We start from the raw sequence: 18,547 nt of genomic DNA, 5'->3' as shown, positions 1-18,547 counted from the left end.
TCCACCGAGGCACATTCCCCTGCCAGTAACGTGAATGACCCGAAGGGCTCAGGGCTTTTTCACATGTTCATTGGCCATCTGTGTTATCTTCTTTGGAAAAGTCTGCTCTCGCCTTTTACCCTTCCACTTTTTCTTAGATGGGTTTTCACTCTTTACTGTTACGCTTTATGTATTGTGGGTTCCCTACATTCAGCTCATTCTTTGTACTACCTTTTGGCACCCATTTCTTTTCTTTTCTTTCTTTTTTTTTTTTTTAATCGCATCCATTTTATATTTGAAGACCCTGGGTTTGATAACAAGCTTTTGAGACTGGCAAGGGTTATGAAGGCACAGAGTATAGGAACCTTATTAGCATGGAAGCACCTATGTCTCACAAGAACTCTTGGAATCACTCAGTGTTAATTCCCTCTTATCCCCACCCCCAGGATCCAAGGAGGGGTGTCAGTTTCTTGCACGTTTTTAAATTAATTTATTCACTGTACATTCCAATTGTAGCCCCTCCCTCCCTCCCTCTTCCCTGTGTTCCCCTTCCCCTACCCCTCAAAAAAAAAGGATTCCCCGCCCCTCCCATCCCAACATGTCAAGTCGCCCTCTTATCACATTGGCCTGGCAAGGGAGCCCTGCCAGAAGGAAGGGATCAACACACATTCAAGAAAGTCCATGTCAGAGACAGCTCCTGCTTGTTCCCTTTACTAAGGGACCCACATGAAGACCAAGCTACCCATCTGGTACATATGTGTAGGGGGCCTAGGTCTAGCCCATACATAGCCCTTGGTTGGTGGCATCCATTTTCTTAATGAAACCCTCTGAGTGTCCAACTTCACCTGTTTTTTTATTGTTGCTAGCGTTTTTAGGGTCACATCTAAGAAAGGAAGTCCATGCTAAGTTTACTCGTGTGTTTCTGTCTTTAAAGTGCTGTGGTTTTAGCACTCCTGTGTAGGTCTTTAGTCCATTTTGATTGCACATGTATATGTGTTCTGAGGTAGGCGTTATTCTTCATTCTGTTGCGTGTGGATATCTACTTACGATGGCTTAAGATCTGAAGATTTCTCCCTATTGCATTGGCTTAGCACTCTTATTGACAGTCATTTTACTGTAAGGTAATGAGTTGCTCCTGGATTCTATTTCTGGTGATGTCTGTGTTAGTTCTGTTGCCAGCACTGCACTGCCGTAATTACTGGCAGCTTCGTGGCAAAGTTTGAAATTGAAAACTAAGAATCTCCTGTTCATGCTGTTTTATCCCTTTGCATTTTTATATGAGTTTCAGCCCCAACTAGACGCCTACTACATAATACGGAGCCAGGATTCCGACAAAGAATGTACTGAGTGTGAGATTAATTTCCAGAACCTTTGTCATTTTAATATTGTGTTTTTGGCTATGAAGGTGGGTGGCTTTCCACTTAGCTGCTCTTATTTCTTCCAACCGTGGTTTGCACTTGCATTGCATAAGCTTTTGCTTCCTTTGTGAGATTTATTCCTGGTTTATTGTTTGTTTATTTGTTGAGACTTGTTTATATGAGTGAGGGTGGTTGGCTTATGAGGATGTCTGTGCATCATATGCATTCAGTGCCCACAGAGCCCAGAAGAGGGCATCAGAGTCTCTTGGAACTGGAATCCCACACAGTTGTTAGCCACCCTTGTAGGTACTTGGAATGGAACCCCAGTCCTCTGCAGGAGCAGAAAGGGCTCTCAACCACTTAGCCATCTCTCCACTCACACTCATTTTATTCTTTTTGATGATTGTTGCAAATGAAAGTGTTGAGTGGAAGGAAGTGCAGGTGAGTCTTATATATTGCTGCTATCTCACGCAGCCCTACTAGACCCATCCATTCTAAAAGATGATTCCTGAGAACTCTTTTTGCTTCTCTATAGTGGATCATATCGTATATGAATAGAGATTGTTTCATTTGTCCTAATTTTTTAAAAAAGAATGTCAAGTTGGTTTTTAGTAGTCTATTGGTTTCATTTATGTGAATGATTAAAGAAAAGGTGAAAAAAGTGCAAGAAATGTCTTTCCTTTCCTTTCTAGTCTTTGGGTGAATCAACTTTACCAGGATTTGTTGCTTGACCCAAACAAGAGTCATCGTTACATTTAAGAAGACATAGATTTTTACCATGTGAGTCAGGCAAGGGCATACATATGTTATTCTCTCCACATAGCAACCAGAAAATACATGCAAAATGTGGCAAAAAAAAATCAAGGCAGCATTTGTATAATTCATACAGGAATCCTCTTGTTTGTTTGTTGAGCCAGGATCCCTCTGTGTAGTCCTATCTGGCTTAGAACTTACTATGTAGACCAGCCTGGTCTCTAACTCTTAAAGATCCTCCTGCTCCTGCCTCCTTGAGTCTAGGATTTAATTGTGCCACCATGCCCAGCTAGAAGTTATTTTGCTGAAAGCACATCAGGTCTGCTTCACAGGTTCAGAGAGTTGGGTTTTTGTAGGCACTCATATTCTGAGTACATTGCCTATCACTTCCATCTACCCCTTTGTTCATGACTATATATAGCAAGGGACACCAAAGAATTCTCAGAGAAACCAGTAAGATCAGATCTTGAATGTGCCAGAATCATGATACAGAAAAAAGTGCTGATTCCTTTCCATTCTTTGGTTCTGGGACGGTGGCTCGAATCCATCCTTACAGAGCAATGAAACACCCCACAGACATCATGGATGTCATAGAAATTCACCTTGTAAAAACATTATCTAAACTTCTTTTTCATGCAGTATATTTTGATCATATTATTTCCCCTCCCCAACTCTTGCCAACATCCTTATCCACCCAACCTCATGCATTCTTATTCATGTTTGTCTTCCCTCTCTCTCTCTGTCTCTCTCTCTCTCTCTCTCTGTCTCTCTCTCTCTCTCTGTCTCTCTCTCTCTCTGTCTCTCTCTCATGCGTGCACTATCTCACTACTCGCTATCTTGCTCTCAGTTTATAGAACTAGGAAGATGACGAAGAAATGGATAATCAAAGGCATTTGAGTTTGGTTTTGAAATAGAAAATGAAATTTTGGAGGATTGCAAAATTTCTAGGAGTTTTAGAAGAACTAGTAAAAGCCATGATTTGTACTCCTTGGGCCCTCTCTGGGGTAGCAACAGCCATGTAGCGTTGGGATGGCTTTGAAGCTGTACTTGGCAGCAGCTTGCCTCAACACTTGGGCACCTTGAGTTAAGGATGCCGCCAGTTGTTGCTGTTTTAATTATACATTTTTTTTTGTCTTTTATTCTCTGTAGATGATCACAGTAGGGTGAAGTTAAGACCTTTACCAGGAAAAGACTCTAAGCACAGCGACTACATTAACGCAAACTATGTCGATGTAAGTCTGAAATGTTCCTAAACTTGTTTTGGAAAATGGAAGTCTGAGACAGAGGTGGTTGGGTATATTTTAGCACCACACAGAAATGTCACTGAGAACACAGCCTATTCAGTGTGGAAGGTACTTGAATTATTAACTGTGATACCACTTTCATCTCCCTTTGTGCTGGGTCATCTGTGAAGGGGTACAACAAAGCAAAAGCCTACATCGCCACCCAGGGACCTTTGAAGTCGACATTTGAGGATTTCTGGAGGATGATTTGGGAACAGAATACAGGAATCATCATCATGATTACAAACCTTGTGGAGAAGGGAAGGGTAAGAGCCCCGTGCCTCGCCAACTTCACCTTTTGTGAATGAATGTGAATGTGCGCCAGCTTGCTGTAGGGAGGAACCTAACCAGGTGCAGAGAAACAGGTGTGTTCTCTCTGGTGCATTTGCTCAGGTTCTCTGAAAGAGCCATGGAATCACAAGCGCAAATTAAATATGGTAGCACAGGTGTGCATTAAGGCGCTCAGCGAGACGAGTGAATGAGTGCATCCTCCAGGATGGAAGATGTTAGAGACACTCATAATTGAGGTGAGAAGCAGGCTAAAAGGAGAAAGAATATACAAGGAGACAGACAGCAAAAAAACAGGGAAGCTGGGAAATGCACAGTCTAAGGAAGAGAATAAGAGGAAAGCCAAGGCTAAGCCCGCTGACCATCATGAGGAGTGGAGTGGAATGTGCTGTGTGTCTGGAGCTCGTGAGATGGTGCTGATTTGGGCTCATTGTCTGTGGACTCCCTGGGTTGCTCTTGGTGACCTAGGTTATAACACAGAGATTCCCAATTAGACTTCTGCAGACCCAGCCCAATTGGCACTGAAAATTATTTTGTAACACACTCTACTCATATTTTGTATAAGGTTCCTCCTTGGATCTCTATCTGTGTCTCTGTCTGTCTGTCTGTCTGTCTCCTCCCCCTCCTCTCTCTCTCTCTCTCTCTCTCTCTCTCTCTCTCTCTGTGTGTGTGTGTTTTGATCATAAATACTAGCCCATTTCTCAGATGTTATGTACACTTATCCCAAGTCATGAATTTCAGAGATGACACCAGACTTTAAGTATTTCAATTAATACATTTCTTTTTTAGTTCCAAAACATGACAATATTTTTTGTGTCTTAATGCTATTGTTTGAAAGTCCTAACTTTCTCCTTTTTACAGAGAAAATGTGATCAGTACTGGCCAATGGAGAACAGTGAGGAGTATGGAAACATCATTGTCACCCTGAAGAGCACAAAAGTACACGCCTGCTACACTGTCCGCCGGTTTTCGGTCAGAAATACGAAAGTGAAAAAGGTGTGTGTGTGTGTGCTAGGGAGCTCTATGAAGAGTCCTGCACAATGAAGGCAAATGCAAGCTTCTAGAATATTTTTTCACAATGTTCTCTTTGAGACAGTCTCATCTAGCTCAGACTGGCCTCCAGCTGGCTGCCTCACTAAGCTGGTTGACTTGGTTCTCACATCCGCACCTTTTTCTGGATTACAGGCATGCACTACTACTATACCAGCATTATATAGTGCCAGGGATCCCCCCAGGGCTCTGCCCACTGAACTATGCAGCCCTGTAACATTTTGCCTGATGTCTGTGCACCCTGTGAAAGATATCGGTAAAGTATATGAGACCAGTTAGGTTGCCTGACTGGCTTCTTTTCTCTTCACACACCCGGCTTCATTAAGTGTCACCTAAGGTTGAGATCAAAGCAAATACAATGGCATCTATCTGTGAGTTTTGCTTTTTGATACAGTTTCCTGACAGCTTTAATGCAGCATTTCCCAGAATACCCCAAGGACTTCAGGATACTACAAGACAGTTACTCAAAACTCACATTCAGCTATCCAGTAAGAATAGGAAGTGTCAGGGCTAGAGAGATGGCTCAGTGGTTAAGAGGTCCTCAGTTCAATTCCCAGCAACAACATAACCGTCTATAATGGGATCTGATGCTCTCTTCTGTCATGCAGACATACAGGAAGACAGACCACTCATATACATAAATAAATAAATCTTTTGTAAAAAAAAAAAAGGGGGGGGAAATAGCCACATAAGGTGTACCCTCTTTTAAAAATGGATAGTGAGCACAAGGGACAATAGTGTTTGAGTTGATGTTTTGTTGTATGACTTAACCAGACATCTCTTTTTTCTAAACTGGAAATGGTGCTTTCAATTTATCTCATTTTTTTTAACTCCCCAACATCCTGTGTCACAACAAGAGTCACCACAGCAATATTTTGGGATGTAAATAGCAGCTCAGTGAGAATGTACAGTTATGACAACCTTGAGTATGGCAGTTGTATAAAGCAGTGCCGTTTGGTCTTTTTGTGGCCAAACGGTAGGTAGCCTCTTTACCATAGGGAAGCCCACACTACTCAGCCCTAAAGCCTGCCCAGGTTAGCAGTCTGTCCTCTATACGGTTACATTCAGCACTCGCTGTGCTGTTCTGACGCAGCAGCACCGTATGTTCGCTATTGGTCAGCTTCTGGGTGGTTCAAGCTAAGCAATGAGCACTCTGAAGTGTAGAGAGCCCGTAGGATGCCTTCAGGTATCTAAGCGGGCCCAGTCCCCTTCTTTGATAATAGCTTGAGTCAGAGAAAGCACTAAGCAATATAGACTGGCCCATAACTCTAGAGCTCCCCTCACTTCTTGTGAAAGTATGGCAGGCAGCAGGGAGCCCTGCCTGAGGCTGGCCCTGTGGAGTGGTGCTGAGGAAGTGGGAGTAGCAGGTGAAAGCAAAGCACACAGTTGGGCAGCAAATCAGGAAAGGGAGGCCCTGTGGGAGAGTTCAAAATTACTTCAGGTTGTTCTAAGCCCCAAGCCCTGGCGGTTTTAAATGTTTGTTCATGCGACATCATGAAAGTTGGTCACGAATAGGAAATAATTTAGTCTCAAAGCAGTAGTTTTTTGTTTGTTTGGTTGTTTTGTTATTTTGTTTTGTTTTGTTTTGTTTCTGTTTTTTTGAGTCAGGGTTTCTCTGTGTAGCCTAGACTCACTTTCTAGACCAGGCTGGCCTCAAACTCACAGCGATCCACCTGCCTCTGCCTCCCGAGTGCTGGGATGAAAGGCATGCGCCACCACGCCCAGCTTCCAAAGCAGTAGTTTTAAGGAGTGAGATCCAAGTCATATTTTCTGACACCTTTGTGCTATTCTTAACTGGGATGCTAACCCTCAGGGTTTAAGGTGCCTTTTTCCACGTTTCTACAGGGCCAGAAAGGCAACCCCAAGGGTCGCCAGAATGAGAGGACGGTGATCCAGTATCACTACACACAGTGGCCTGACATGGGAGTTCCTGAGTATGCCCTCCCTGTGCTGACGTTTGTGAGAAGATCCTCAGCAGCCCGGACACCGGACATGGGTCCCGTGTTGGTGCACTGCAGGTAGGGCCTCGTGGGTTCCGTGTTGGGGCACTGCAGGTAGGGCCTCGTGGGTCCCGTGTTAGGGCACTGCAGGTAGGGCCGCGTGGGTCCCGTGTTGGGGCACTGCAGGTAGGGCCTCGTGGGTCTCGTGTTGGGGCACTGCAGGTAGGGCCGCGTGGGTCCCGTGTTGGTGCACTGCAGGTAGGGCCTCGTGGGTCCCGTGTTGGGGCACTGCAGGTAGGGCCGCGTGGGTCCCGTGTTGGGGCACTGCAGGTAGGGTCTCGTGGGTCCCGTGTTGGGGCACTGCAGGTAGGGCCTCGTGGGTCCCGTGTTGGGGCACTGCAGGTAGGGCCAGCAGCCAGAGTAAAGTGAAGCTGAGGGCTTGAGCCTTGGGAACTTGGCCTGTGTCGAAAGTATAGACAGAGCTTCCGTGGCCCAAGTCCTCTCTGAGAACTGTGCTGAGAAAACATGGTGCAATTACGAATAACTACACTTCTGTCACATAAAAACTTCATCTGGAAAAAAAAAAGGCAAGGAAATCTCTAGGTTTGAAACAAACCTGCTTGACTGACTGCCTAGTTTCTATGAAATGATCTTGGCAAGATCCCTGCTACTAGAGGGAAATTGTGAGCGCAGCCTAATAAAATGCGAACACAGACCAGAGAGTTCCATGACAGATATTCTAATCTTTCTCTAAATGGATTTTCTGAGGGATTCTTCTAAATAATAATACTTATGGCATGTATAAGAGGTTTTGTTTAACTTCTAACTTATATGTGCTACATAAACTACCTCTTACAAAGCGCTTAAAATTCATTTTCTCTGAACTAACTACAACAACTTTAGTTGGTCGTTGAAATGTCTTTATTATGCCTCACTTCCGATGTCATTCATGACGTTCCCCTGCTTCAGCACCCAAGTTAGTTATTCTGTAGCTAATGTTGCTTAACTGCTCAGCATCTTCTAAGGATTGCAGCGGGGCTGCTCTTGTACCATGCTTTCACTAAGCAAGACGTTTGCAGAAGTTGAGAGGCATCCTATGCTTAAAGCCTTATGAGAATTCTGCCTTTTTGCTAATCCAGTTTGCAACCACCAGTGGAAATAAGTCTGTCAAATAGCCTGGGTATTGTGTTAGATGAGGAAATTCATAGAGGCATTCTGCCAAAATAAGCTTGCTATCCAGTACTAGAGATTTTAGACCTTGGATATCATTTGAAATAGGAATTAAGACAGTAACTTCAAGGAGCCAAATGTTCTGGGCATACCATTCTCCTGGACCACATTTCAGTGGAATTTTTCTACTGCTAAGAACATTATTTGGTTTCTTAGCTTCATGAACCAGAGGCATGAAGGAGGAGTTGTACAGAAAAGGGATTTTAGTCAAAGGATCAGTTTTAAGATTCCATGAGAGAGCCAGATAACCACTCGCAGAGACAAACAAGCTAGCTGCCCAGGCCTCTGCTGACTGCATCTGCTGTGAAGATGGCTGCGGTAAGGCACCTCCAGCTTCATGCCCTGATTTGAGCTGCAGGGAAAGCCAAGAAGGCAGCTGTGTCTCCCTTGTCATCCCAAAAAAAGGCATTCTGTGCTCTTCATCGAGAGTAGATGGTGAGAAGGGCTCGAGCTATCTCTATGAGCAGCCTATGTTGTTTCTAGTGGGCTGTCTGGAAACGGGCTGTTTCTCAGTTCATGAGCATTTGCATGTGTTCTTTTTGTGTGTGTGTGGGGGGGGGGCTAGTGCTTGAATGTACAAACTGACTCCCTTCATCTATCTCTTACAGTGCTGGTGTGGGCAGGACAGGCACCTACATTGTAATAGACAGCATGCTGCAACAGATCAAAGACAAAAGCACAGTTAATGTCCTGGGGTTCCTGAAGCATATCAGAACACAGCGTAACTACCTCGTCCAGACTGAGGTAAGGAGTGGCTGCCAGGACATCCCAGCACAGGCCAAAGCAAGCTGCTAGCTGAGGGTCACGCTCTTCTCTGGATCACACCTTTCCATCTCTGTCCCAGTGTCTGGACACTTAGGGCTCGGTGGCAGGTGTCCCAAGTCATGCTCCCAGTCACAGAGAGTTAAGCATGCCGTCTGACAAACGTGGGAAAGGCTGGCCCTTAAGCCCTTTATTGAAAATGTGTTTGTACCTATGTGCTATTCCCGAACCACCCAGTCTAGACATGGTGAGGAAACAGAGCTAAACTTAGCGCAGGCCTCTACTCCAAATAGTGGAGCCACCATCTAGCTCCAAACGCTTGAGGAATTCGCTGTGGCTCCCCGCTCAGAACGGTGTTGACCCCGAGTTAACCTTCTGAGAGGGTGGCTGTCCCTGGCAGATCCCCTCAGTGTCCACTGCACATCGTGCCTTTCAGGAGCAGTACATTTTCATCCATGATGCCTTGTTGGAAGCCATTCTCGGGAAGGAGACTGAAGTGTCGTCAAGTCAGCTGCATAGCTATGTTAACAGCATCCTCATACCAGGAGTGGGAGGAAAGACTCGGCTGGAAAAGCAGTTTAAGGTAGTGCTCTGAGTAGTGACTTTGGTTAAAAAGAAAAAGAAAGAAAGAAAGAAAACAAAAGAAAGAAACAAGGAACTAGAAAATGCCCTGAATTGGGTTCGTGTCTTCTTTATACTCATGTAGGTGCTGAAATAGCTGGCTGCTTTCACTCCTTAAGTGTACCGTGCAGGGAAGGTTTGACCGTGTGTGCATGCTGACATGGAAGTACACGTGGCAGTGCTTTATTGTCTTCTGAGCTGTGGATGCCTTTACCTGAATGCAGACACCATCTGTGTAGAACTATAGCCATAGGGACATAAGACTTTCAGTCAGTTTTCAGGCTCCCCCCCCCCCAAATAATGTTTTTTTTTTCTCCTCAGAATTATTCAATAGTAGCTTTGTTGAGGATGGTTATTTGATCCAGGAGTGATAGCATATACGTGCAATCCCAGCATTCAGGTCTAGGCTGATCACAAGTTCAAGATCAGGCTCCTACAGAGTGAGAACCGGTCAGAAACAGAAAGCGGGGAGGAGAGGAGAGTGACTATTTGTGTACATATTGTGGTTAAAATACACATCTTTGGAAAGTCAGTAAGGAAGGCAATTGGGAGACTAAAATAAGAGTTGCTGCATCGTAGAGACATCGATAGCTTGTTGTAGTGCAACGGAAAAGTCTAGTGGTAGTTAAGGTCTGTGTGTCGCTGAAGATAAAGGCTACCGACGCCGTCAGCTCTAACTTCCAAACGCTGTCTTCCCAATGGCTGCGTGCTTTTCTTTTTCTGAGCCAGTCAGCTCTAGTTTTTTTTTCACAGAGTTCTGCATGTAATCTCCTTCTTCCATATCAGAATGGAAAGGGTGAGTGCAGCTAAGGATTTCATGGAAAAACTTGCCTCTGGAATCCTCATCAGAATCTCAGCTGATGAAATGAGACATCCAAACAAATTAAACCAAGTGGTGTGGAATGGAAAACAAGCTGATTTTACTGAGTTCAGTCATAACACCAATTTCAAATTTCTAGTTTGCCTCTCAGCAGCCTAACTAGTGTAAAACCACTTGAGCTAATGAATTGATGACACAGTATTATTTTAAATGTGAAAAGTCAGTTAGCACAATAAGTACCAAAATTCTTTTTAAAAATTTTTTTTCCCCTCTGGTCTACTTTTCTGATCTATTTGAAGATTTCAGAGTCAGAAGAAAATATAATTGTAAAAACTAAAAGTGAACAAGTTCACCTCATTTTGTCCATCTTGAGACAAAATGAAAAACTGTTTACATACAGGCCAAAAAGAAAAAAAAAATAGAATCAATGACTAATAAGAGCATCCCTACATTAAATATCTGGAATCCAAACTGTTTCAGAATCCAAACTTTCTGATTGCCAACATGATGTCATAAGAATTCCCATACTGTGAAATAAGTGTTTCCTGAACAAAAGATAGGTGGAAAACCATCTTGCTCTGTGCATGATTCCTGTCCTCGAGATATCTAATTATATGTACTAATGGGCACACAGATGACAGGCAGACAGACAGACAGGCAGACAGACAGACAGGCACACAGGCTGCCCCAAGCGTTAAGTCTCAATTAGTGTTGCTTTATGTTTGCTTTTAAAAGAATTCACTAAACCAACTAGTCTTTTTCACAAATTGGAGAAAAACAAACAAACAGACAATTGGCTGTTTTAAGGCAACTGACCGTTTGTAGAAGCTCAAAAATGAAAATAAGTTTAAAGGCCAGGACACTAGAAATAAAGTATCTGGAGAGATTATTGTCATGTATTTCATTGAGAGCAAATCCCTGCTCCCATCTCAGCTGATTACAGCATGGAACACACACACACACACATACACACACACACACCCATACACACACACACACACGTGCATGCGCGCACACACCACTGGCATTCTCTTCAGTGGTGTAGTCACTGGTAAATTGCCCGTACTTTAGGAAATAACCTCTCACTCACGCTTATTCAAGTAACACTAATTAAACTCAGTGGATTGCACACACATGCACGTGCACACGGGAATTTTTTGTGAAGAGGAAAAGATTCAACAGCACGTGGAGGAATATGAAGATAATAGAGTAAAAATGACCAAAATGTACTGTAGACACATATGAAACTGTCAAAGAGCCGAGGAACAGATTAGAACAGAACCGGAAAAGCGGCTCAGCCCGGTAACATAAACAGGAGTCACACTGTGCGCTGAAAACCCACTGTACAGCAGCTACCCCATGCGCATGCGCAGGACCTTCACCCCAGACCCTAGGGCCTGGCACTGAGAGAAGGAAGGCCCATGAGTGAAGCAGGTGTGTTCTCTGGGGTGCAAAAAGATTTCGATTGTTCTAGTTTGGCTGGTGATTGATATTCTTCCTAAGTCTCAAGCAGGTACTAATGACGGTGCCTTTGAATAATGCCAAAAATGGTGCCTTTTCAGCTGATCACACAGTGCAACGCAAAATACGTGGAGTGCTTCAGTGCCCAGAAAGAGTGTAACAAAGAGAAGAACAGGAACTCGTCCGTCGTGCCAGGTAAGACACTACCTTAGTGGTTCACTGTGTGAATATCTTTAGACTAGATTGGATTGTGTAAAGACACAACACTTACCCAAGGAGACATGGCATAGTCAGTTCAACTAAGGCAGTTGAGGCCAAATAAAAGCAGTGGGTTAGGACACCAGCAACTCACTTGACCAGTCTGACATGAAACCGAGTTTTGATTTGCCTCAAAATGCCACAATATTTCAACTTTAAAAAATGATGGCAAAGATACTAGCCCCTCCCCCAACGCCATGGCATGAAGACTCTGCGTCCTAGATTAATCTGAACTAATTAGATTAATTGCCACTGCATCATTAAATTATCCTAGCTATTGTGATCTGGGCCCTATTGATTTGTGTGACCTTTGTATACATAACTAAGGACTTGACAGAGAATAGTTTGTGTACCTTATAAGCACAGGCATTGGTTGGTGGTTGGAAAGATCAGTCTCTATTGAATAAAGGGGCACTGCTCTCTAAGCTCTTCATGGAGAGAAGGAGACTAAGGGATTGAGAAGAAAAACAAAGTGCAGTATATTAGTGTAACTGCAGAAATGTAATAAACCAGGGTCAGATTATCTGAAACCCATTTCCGTGTTTGTCCTCAGTAGGCTGCCAAAATCTTTTCCTACAGTTAAATTCTTATCCTACCCTGCCTGTCCTGAGTGCCCAGGGGATTTTCCATTTAATACCCTCCTTACTGGATAACACTTAGCTTGTTTAAATATGTAAGTCTTAGAGAGGAGCCAGGAGCCACGCCATTCACCAGGTAGAGCCCAGGAGGAGTTGCTGGTGCCTGCGAACAATAAGGCAAATGTGGCGTTTTTGTTTCTTTCCATATGATAGCTGAGCGTGCTCGAGTGGGACTCGCGCCATTGCCCGGAATGAAAGGAACAGATTACATTAATGCTTCTTACATCATGGTGAGAGTCAACCGTTAACACCTTTCAGTTTAATTGGCTGTATTTTATGATTAAGGAGTATATACCACCCCTGTGACTGATTTCATTTCTGGAGTAATTTCTCAACACGTAACGTCAAAAGTATAGAAATTTTTGTGTCTTGAAACTTTTAACAAAAGATGCCTAAAGGGTGGGAATGCAAAAATACCTAAATTAAGCAAAAATGCCTCTTAAGGAATTAATTTTACTGTTAATTTCACCCATCTAGCTTTTAAATAAGTGTTGAAATTGCTGTTAAGTAAAAATAGCAGGGGTAACTTGAAGTGAATTGCATGTGGAGGGGAAATTGTCTGCACATATTCACAGAAGTACAACTTAAAATTAGCAAATGTACTTGAATGCCTTTCTCTTTTTTTTTTTTTTTTTTTTTTTTTTTTTTTTTTTTTTTTTTTTTTTTTTTTTTTAGGGTAGCCAAAATAATGCTGCCTCGTTTCATGAATGTATTGGCTTCCACGGAGCTGTAATGACACATGCGTGCTCACTAACTCTCCCTCTCTCTCACTGAAGGGCTATTACAGAAGCAATGAGTTCATCATCACCCAGCACCCTCTGCCACACACTACGAAAGACTTCTGGAGAATGATTTGGGATCATAATGCACAGATCATTGTCATGCTGCCAGACAACCAGAGCCTGGTAAGGAAAGCACATCTGCTGTATAGTAATGAGCCCATGGGGCTACAGAGATGAGTTACTGCGGCGGTACCTTGCCATGGGGCCGGTGCATCTGTGTATGGTAAGAAGGGCGTTGTTACAGTCTTGTCCCTCTCACCTCCAGATACTCGATTACCTAATGCTGTTCACACTGCTCATCAACCACACCGTCCTGGCTAAAGGTTCCGAAATATGTCCTTTCAGTAAACTCCTTAATGTGGCTCAGGACTGACTTCTTGAGTCACTGCATTGCCGCTTTTGGAAAATAAGTAACTCGTTACACTTATGGTGTATGTAATCTGTATTTACCTTCCATGAACTAACTTACTTAATAGCTCAAGAAACTGAAGGACTGGCCTTGTTCAAAAGCATGCAATAATAAATCAACTTGGATTTGTACCGAAGCCATCTGTCTGTCCAAAGTCCACACTTGTAACTATCCATCCTGTCACACCACAGGAAGGGACGCTAATAATGTTTCCCATTCCATAGTCAAGGCCACAGCCAAGAGGAGCTAGGATCCACCTCACAGATGGGATGTATAGTTCTCCCCACCACCCCTCAGGCCTTCTCTGTTAAAGATTCTATATAGGAGATGGGTAAACACATTCAAAAAACAGAATTACATGTTTCTGCCTAGATCTCATGTGCATGTACATTTCAAAATTGACTGGGTCTTAGAAAGCTATACTGTGGACACGCAGCCTACAAGATAAAACAAAGAACAGTGGGGAACTGCCTCTAAATGTCAAGCTAATGAGTTTTTTTTAATTAAGAAAGAGCAGCCTGTGGTTGAACCCCTGGTCTGGATGACAGTGTGTGTCTGTGTGCCTGTGTGCTCAGTCAGCAGGAACTTCTTTGCTCTGTTGCAGTTGTGCCTGCTTCAGATTCCTAAGGCTGCTTCTCTACGATGGGATGGCAGCAAGGGTGAGAAGCTTAGGCTGGAAACTGGAGTAGAAGTTCTCAGATTAGCTGACAATAAGGGCTCATTCTGATTGGCATCTGGAAATGGAGGGGTATTTAGGGTTGAAATGTTCATTTGTCGGGTGAGTTGGTATTTTGTTATTGCCATGTAGCACAGGCCATTCAGCATGGAGACTCTTCCCAGGGCACACTTGTAAGGGAAGCCTAGGGAACAATTACAGCCAATGAGGAGGTCTGTGCTCCCCAGGTAGAACACAGCCGCTGATGTGGGATGTGGCATGTCAGGATCTCGGGCTAGACCGTCTAATGTTGCCATCATTTGGTTGTGTTCTTACTACTACTATAACTGTACAACACTCTTAAGTTTTAACTGACTTAAAAGTCACTAGAGTATCTAATTAAAATGCCTTTGTGTCTAGGTCATCTTATATCTTTTTGGGAAGGGGGATGGATTTTTGAGACAGGGTCTCTCTGTGTGTAGCCGTTGGCTTTCCTGGACTCGCTTTGTAGACCAGGCTGGCCTTGAACTCACAGAGATGCACCTGCCTCCACCTCCCCGAGTGCTGGGATTATAGGCTTGAGCCACCGCTCCTGGCTTATAACCTTATATCTTTATATCTAGATAATCTCTAGAACTTGGAAGCAGCAAGATCAAGAATTTGAGGTTATCATTAGCTATAAAGGAAATCAAAGTCCATCCTATACTCCATAGGACAATTTTTTTTTATAACTGGAAAAATAACAAAAATAATAAACAAGCATGTCAGCGAGAAACATAAAACTGAATGTGACATGTGCCTGTAAGCTCAGCATTTGGGGAGAGAGAGGTAGGAGCAGCAGGAGTTCAAGGTCATCCTTGGCCCTTGTAGCAAGCTTAAGGTCCACCCTGGGCTACAAGATGAATTGTAATGCTTCTAGATGAGTAATTACTCCCTAAATCAATGCCTGCATTCGGAATTTTTTTTCCTGCCTTTGGTCTCTTCAAACAAACTAGATCATCAACTATTTCTATATGTTTTAAGAATACAGACTTGTACCTTTCTCGTTTTTAAAGTACAGAAATAAAGGCTCGGAGATATGACGCATGGGAGAGAATACTAGGCAAGTTAATGTCTGCATAATTCTGATGTCCTGGCCATCTTCCCCATATATCCTGCATCTGTTTACAGGGACATACTTCCATTTTCTCGCATAAAGCATAACAAAGCTCACGACAGTCCCAGACTTCTTTTGTATAGACTAAACCCAATTGCTACTCTGCTTCCCCGTATGCTGAGCTTTAAAAATAAAAACGTACTTGGCAATAATCTATATTGAAACTTGAAAGGGTGATAAGTCTCATCGGACTGCTGGCTCATTTCTCATGCGACATTGTAAGCTTAAACAAAGCCTTCTTTGTTGTGAATATTACTCCTGACTTCTACCATAGTAAATAGGTATTCTGAGGAAAATGTTCATAAAAATCTATATGCTACACACAGGCAAATAGGAGTTTATCATTTGAGCTCATTAGAGAAAGGAGGAAGAATAAATGTGTCATCACCTCCATATTTCTTATAGTCAGCAGCCATTAAGTTTGTCTTAGGAATCTATAATTTTCAGGGATGGAATTCAAGTACTAAGCCTGAATTTCCAGTTTTAAACTTAAAATAGATGAACATGTAAAGCTTGCCTGCTTCAAAGCTGAATGGCTTCCGTGATACCCCTCTTGAAATCTGGCACCAACAGGAAAACGGTTGCAAAGTGCCTGGTAGCTGGCTTGCCTGCTTATTTATACACAAGAGGTGCCGCCCTTTACTCCCTATCAGCAGTGTGATTTAGACCATTTGTGGACATCTCTGAGCATGGCCTCATTTGTCAGGACAGATGGTACAAATCCCATATCAAGTGGCTATCATCCAAAATGTATATAAAGAACTCTAAAGTCGGCAAAAATATGTCTTCAAGTATGACAAAAATGACCAGCAGGTATGTGAAAAGGAAGTCAGTATGATTATCAATTCTCTTATAAAAGAGCACCTCCTAACAATTAGGGTGACTATTTACTTAAAAAAAAATTCAGTGAATGACAGCTGTTGGTAAGAAGGAATAGGAACTCTTGCTGGCATGGTGTAACATGGCTGTAACCCCAGCACTTGGAAGGCAGAGGTAGGAAAATAAATGCAAGTTAGGAGCCAGCCTACTCCATAGTGCATTTAAGAGTTACATCGCAACACCCCATTTTCTTAATGAAAGACAACTCACTATTCATTGGACTGTAAACTAATACAACTATATGGAAAATAGTGTTCAAGTTTTGAAAGAAATATAAAGCACCAGTAGCCCTCTGTTGGGCATACATCTCAGAAAAAAAAAAAAGATAAACACCATGTGAAATTCCTGCCCTTCAGTATTCTCTGCAGCATTATGCACAACAGCCAAAATATAGAAGCAACCGAAGTGTCTGTAGAGTAGCACATTTTCTGGCCTTAAGAAAGAACGAGATCTAGTTTTTACCACAGATTGAGCCTGGAGAACACTGCACTAGGTTAAATAACCCATACACCGGAACCCATACATTCTAAAGCCTCATTGAGAAATAGCAATCCAAAGTTATGGTGCGAACAAGATGATAATTGGAGGTAGGGATCAGGTCAAAGGACACAAAACACAGGTATGTATGCAGAATGAATAAACCTAGAGACCATCGTGTACTATCTAAGAACTCTAAGATGGATTTACATGGTAACTTGAGTGGCTTGAGATAGACAAACATGAGGAGTCCGTTTGCACAAAAACCGAGAAAGAAAGACTTGATTACACTGTAAAAATGATTTGTTTCCTTGGTTCACAAAGGCAGAAGATGAGTTTGTGTACTGGCCAAGTCGAGAGGAATCCATGAACTGTGAGGCTTTCACTGTCACTCTTATCAGCAAAGACAGGCTGTGCCTCTCCAATGAAGAACAGATTATCATCCACGACTTTATCCTTGAAGCTACACAGGTAAGTTCAACTACATCTCCTCCACAGTTGCCCCACCTGGGCCCTGTATCGCCCTCCTAAGTAATGATAAAGTGATTTTACCACCTTCAAGAAGGGCTCAGCTGTTTGAATAAGACTTAATTTTAAATATAGGCATCCCAAGTTTTCCTTTATTCAAATATTTGTTTTTCTCAACTGCGTAGATGAGAAGTAACAGTCTCTGGTTCAGGCTGCATTCAAGTAGGTCCTCTGGCTTAAAGATAAAGACACTGTGTCTATATATTCAATACAATGTATCCAATATGGCAGTGAAATGCTGCTAGCTTTGACACCGGAAACAAAGCCTTGCGATGCTATGAAGGCAACACTTTAACATACACTATTTCCACATATAACAACTGCCTCTTTCTGAGAATAAGAGATGTTCCGCATATCACTAGTTTAAATGATACCTCAGCCCCTTGCTTAAGTAGTCTTTTCTGTTACAAGTCACAAGAGTGATAGGCCACAATGTCCGTTAGAGGTGTTGTGTTCGCCTGATGTAAAAGATCTTACTGTTCACTGGCATGGTGTGTTTGAATGGCAAGCCAGTCTTGTGTAGTTTGGGCAAGCCAACACTGTTCAGTTTCCTGTGATACATGCTTTCTAGGGAGCGGGCATCAGGCATTTGACTCAAGAAATACGAATTGCAGGAAGAGTTGTGATTCTGTCTTGTTGGTTGCAGGATGACTATGTACTAGAAGTTCGGCACTTTCAGTGTCCCAAATGGCCTAACCCAGACGCCCCCATAAGCAGTACCTTTGAGCTGATCAACGTCATCAAGGAAGAGGCCTTAACACGGGATGGCCCCACTATTGTTCATGACGAGTATGTATCTGATTCTGTTCTTGTTGGATTCATACAGAAGTGGGAAAAGGACACCTCCTTTTCTCTGTACCTTTGATCTTTGATACTCTTTGTTATTTCTAGTGTGCAAAAGGGGTGTTTTAATTGGTCAGGCTCCAAGTATTCCTAGAGTATATGCTTTAGAAGGGGAAAATATTGCACTTCTGTTCTTCACTAAAAAATAAGCAGGTTCTTCCTTAGGGACAGGCACACTTTAACAGTTTGGCATTCTCAGCATGTGACTATATTTACCTGCTCAAATCTGTTGTATTCCAAGGCTAGTAGTCTCTTCCACTTGGGATGCCTGCAGCACACATAACCTTTTGAGGTGGTTGCAGAATAGATGCTTTACTGAAATAATGTCAGCTAACTGCTGAAAAGAGACCCACAAGTCAGGACTGCTTAGAGTCAGC

General features: G+C 43.0%; 1 protein-coding gene and 1 long non-coding RNA gene across 3 annotated transcripts in view; one reads left to right on the top strand and one right to left on the bottom strand.

Annotated features, from left to right (window-relative positions):
- PTPRG (protein tyrosine phosphatase receptor type G) overlaps positions 1-18,547 on the top strand; it is a 685,241-nt gene that overhangs the window by 654,219 nt on the left and 12,475 nt on the right. For both annotated transcript variants that reach the window (XM_084795413.1, XM_084795412.1), the window contains 11 exons: positions 3,240-3,322; positions 3,505-3,639; positions 4,523-4,657; positions 6,557-6,729; positions 8,490-8,625; positions 9,080-9,226; positions 11,647-11,740; positions 12,595-12,671; positions 13,218-13,346; positions 17,124-17,270; positions 17,974-18,116. In XM_084795413.1, the coding sequence (XP_084651539.1) occupies positions 3,240-3,322; positions 3,505-3,639; positions 4,523-4,657; positions 6,557-6,729; positions 8,490-8,625; positions 9,080-9,226; positions 11,647-11,740; positions 12,595-12,671; positions 13,218-13,346; positions 17,124-17,270; positions 17,974-18,116 (1,399 nt within the window). The remainder of the gene's footprint in view (positions 1-3,239; positions 3,323-3,504; positions 3,640-4,522; positions 4,658-6,556; positions 6,730-8,489; positions 8,626-9,079; positions 9,227-11,646; positions 11,741-12,594; positions 12,672-13,217; positions 13,347-17,123; positions 17,271-17,973; positions 18,117-18,547) is intronic.
- Positions 3,646-18,547, bottom strand: part of LOC311605129 — a 97,335-nt gene continuing 82,433 nt past the window's right edge. Inside the window, exon 3 of the long non-coding RNA XR_014781800.1 lies at positions 3,646-4,125. This is a non-coding gene — a long non-coding RNA (uncharacterized lncRNA). The remainder of the gene's footprint in view (positions 4,126-18,547) is intronic.

This window comes from Acomys minous (assembly GCF_964271855.1).
Source record: "Acomys minous genome assembly, chromosome: 9".
Lineage (NCBI taxonomy): Eukaryota > Metazoa > Chordata > Mammalia > Rodentia > Muridae > Acomys > Acomys minous.
The sequence above is the reverse complement of the archived record's forward strand: the minus strand, read 5'-3'. Positions and strand labels throughout refer to the sequence as shown.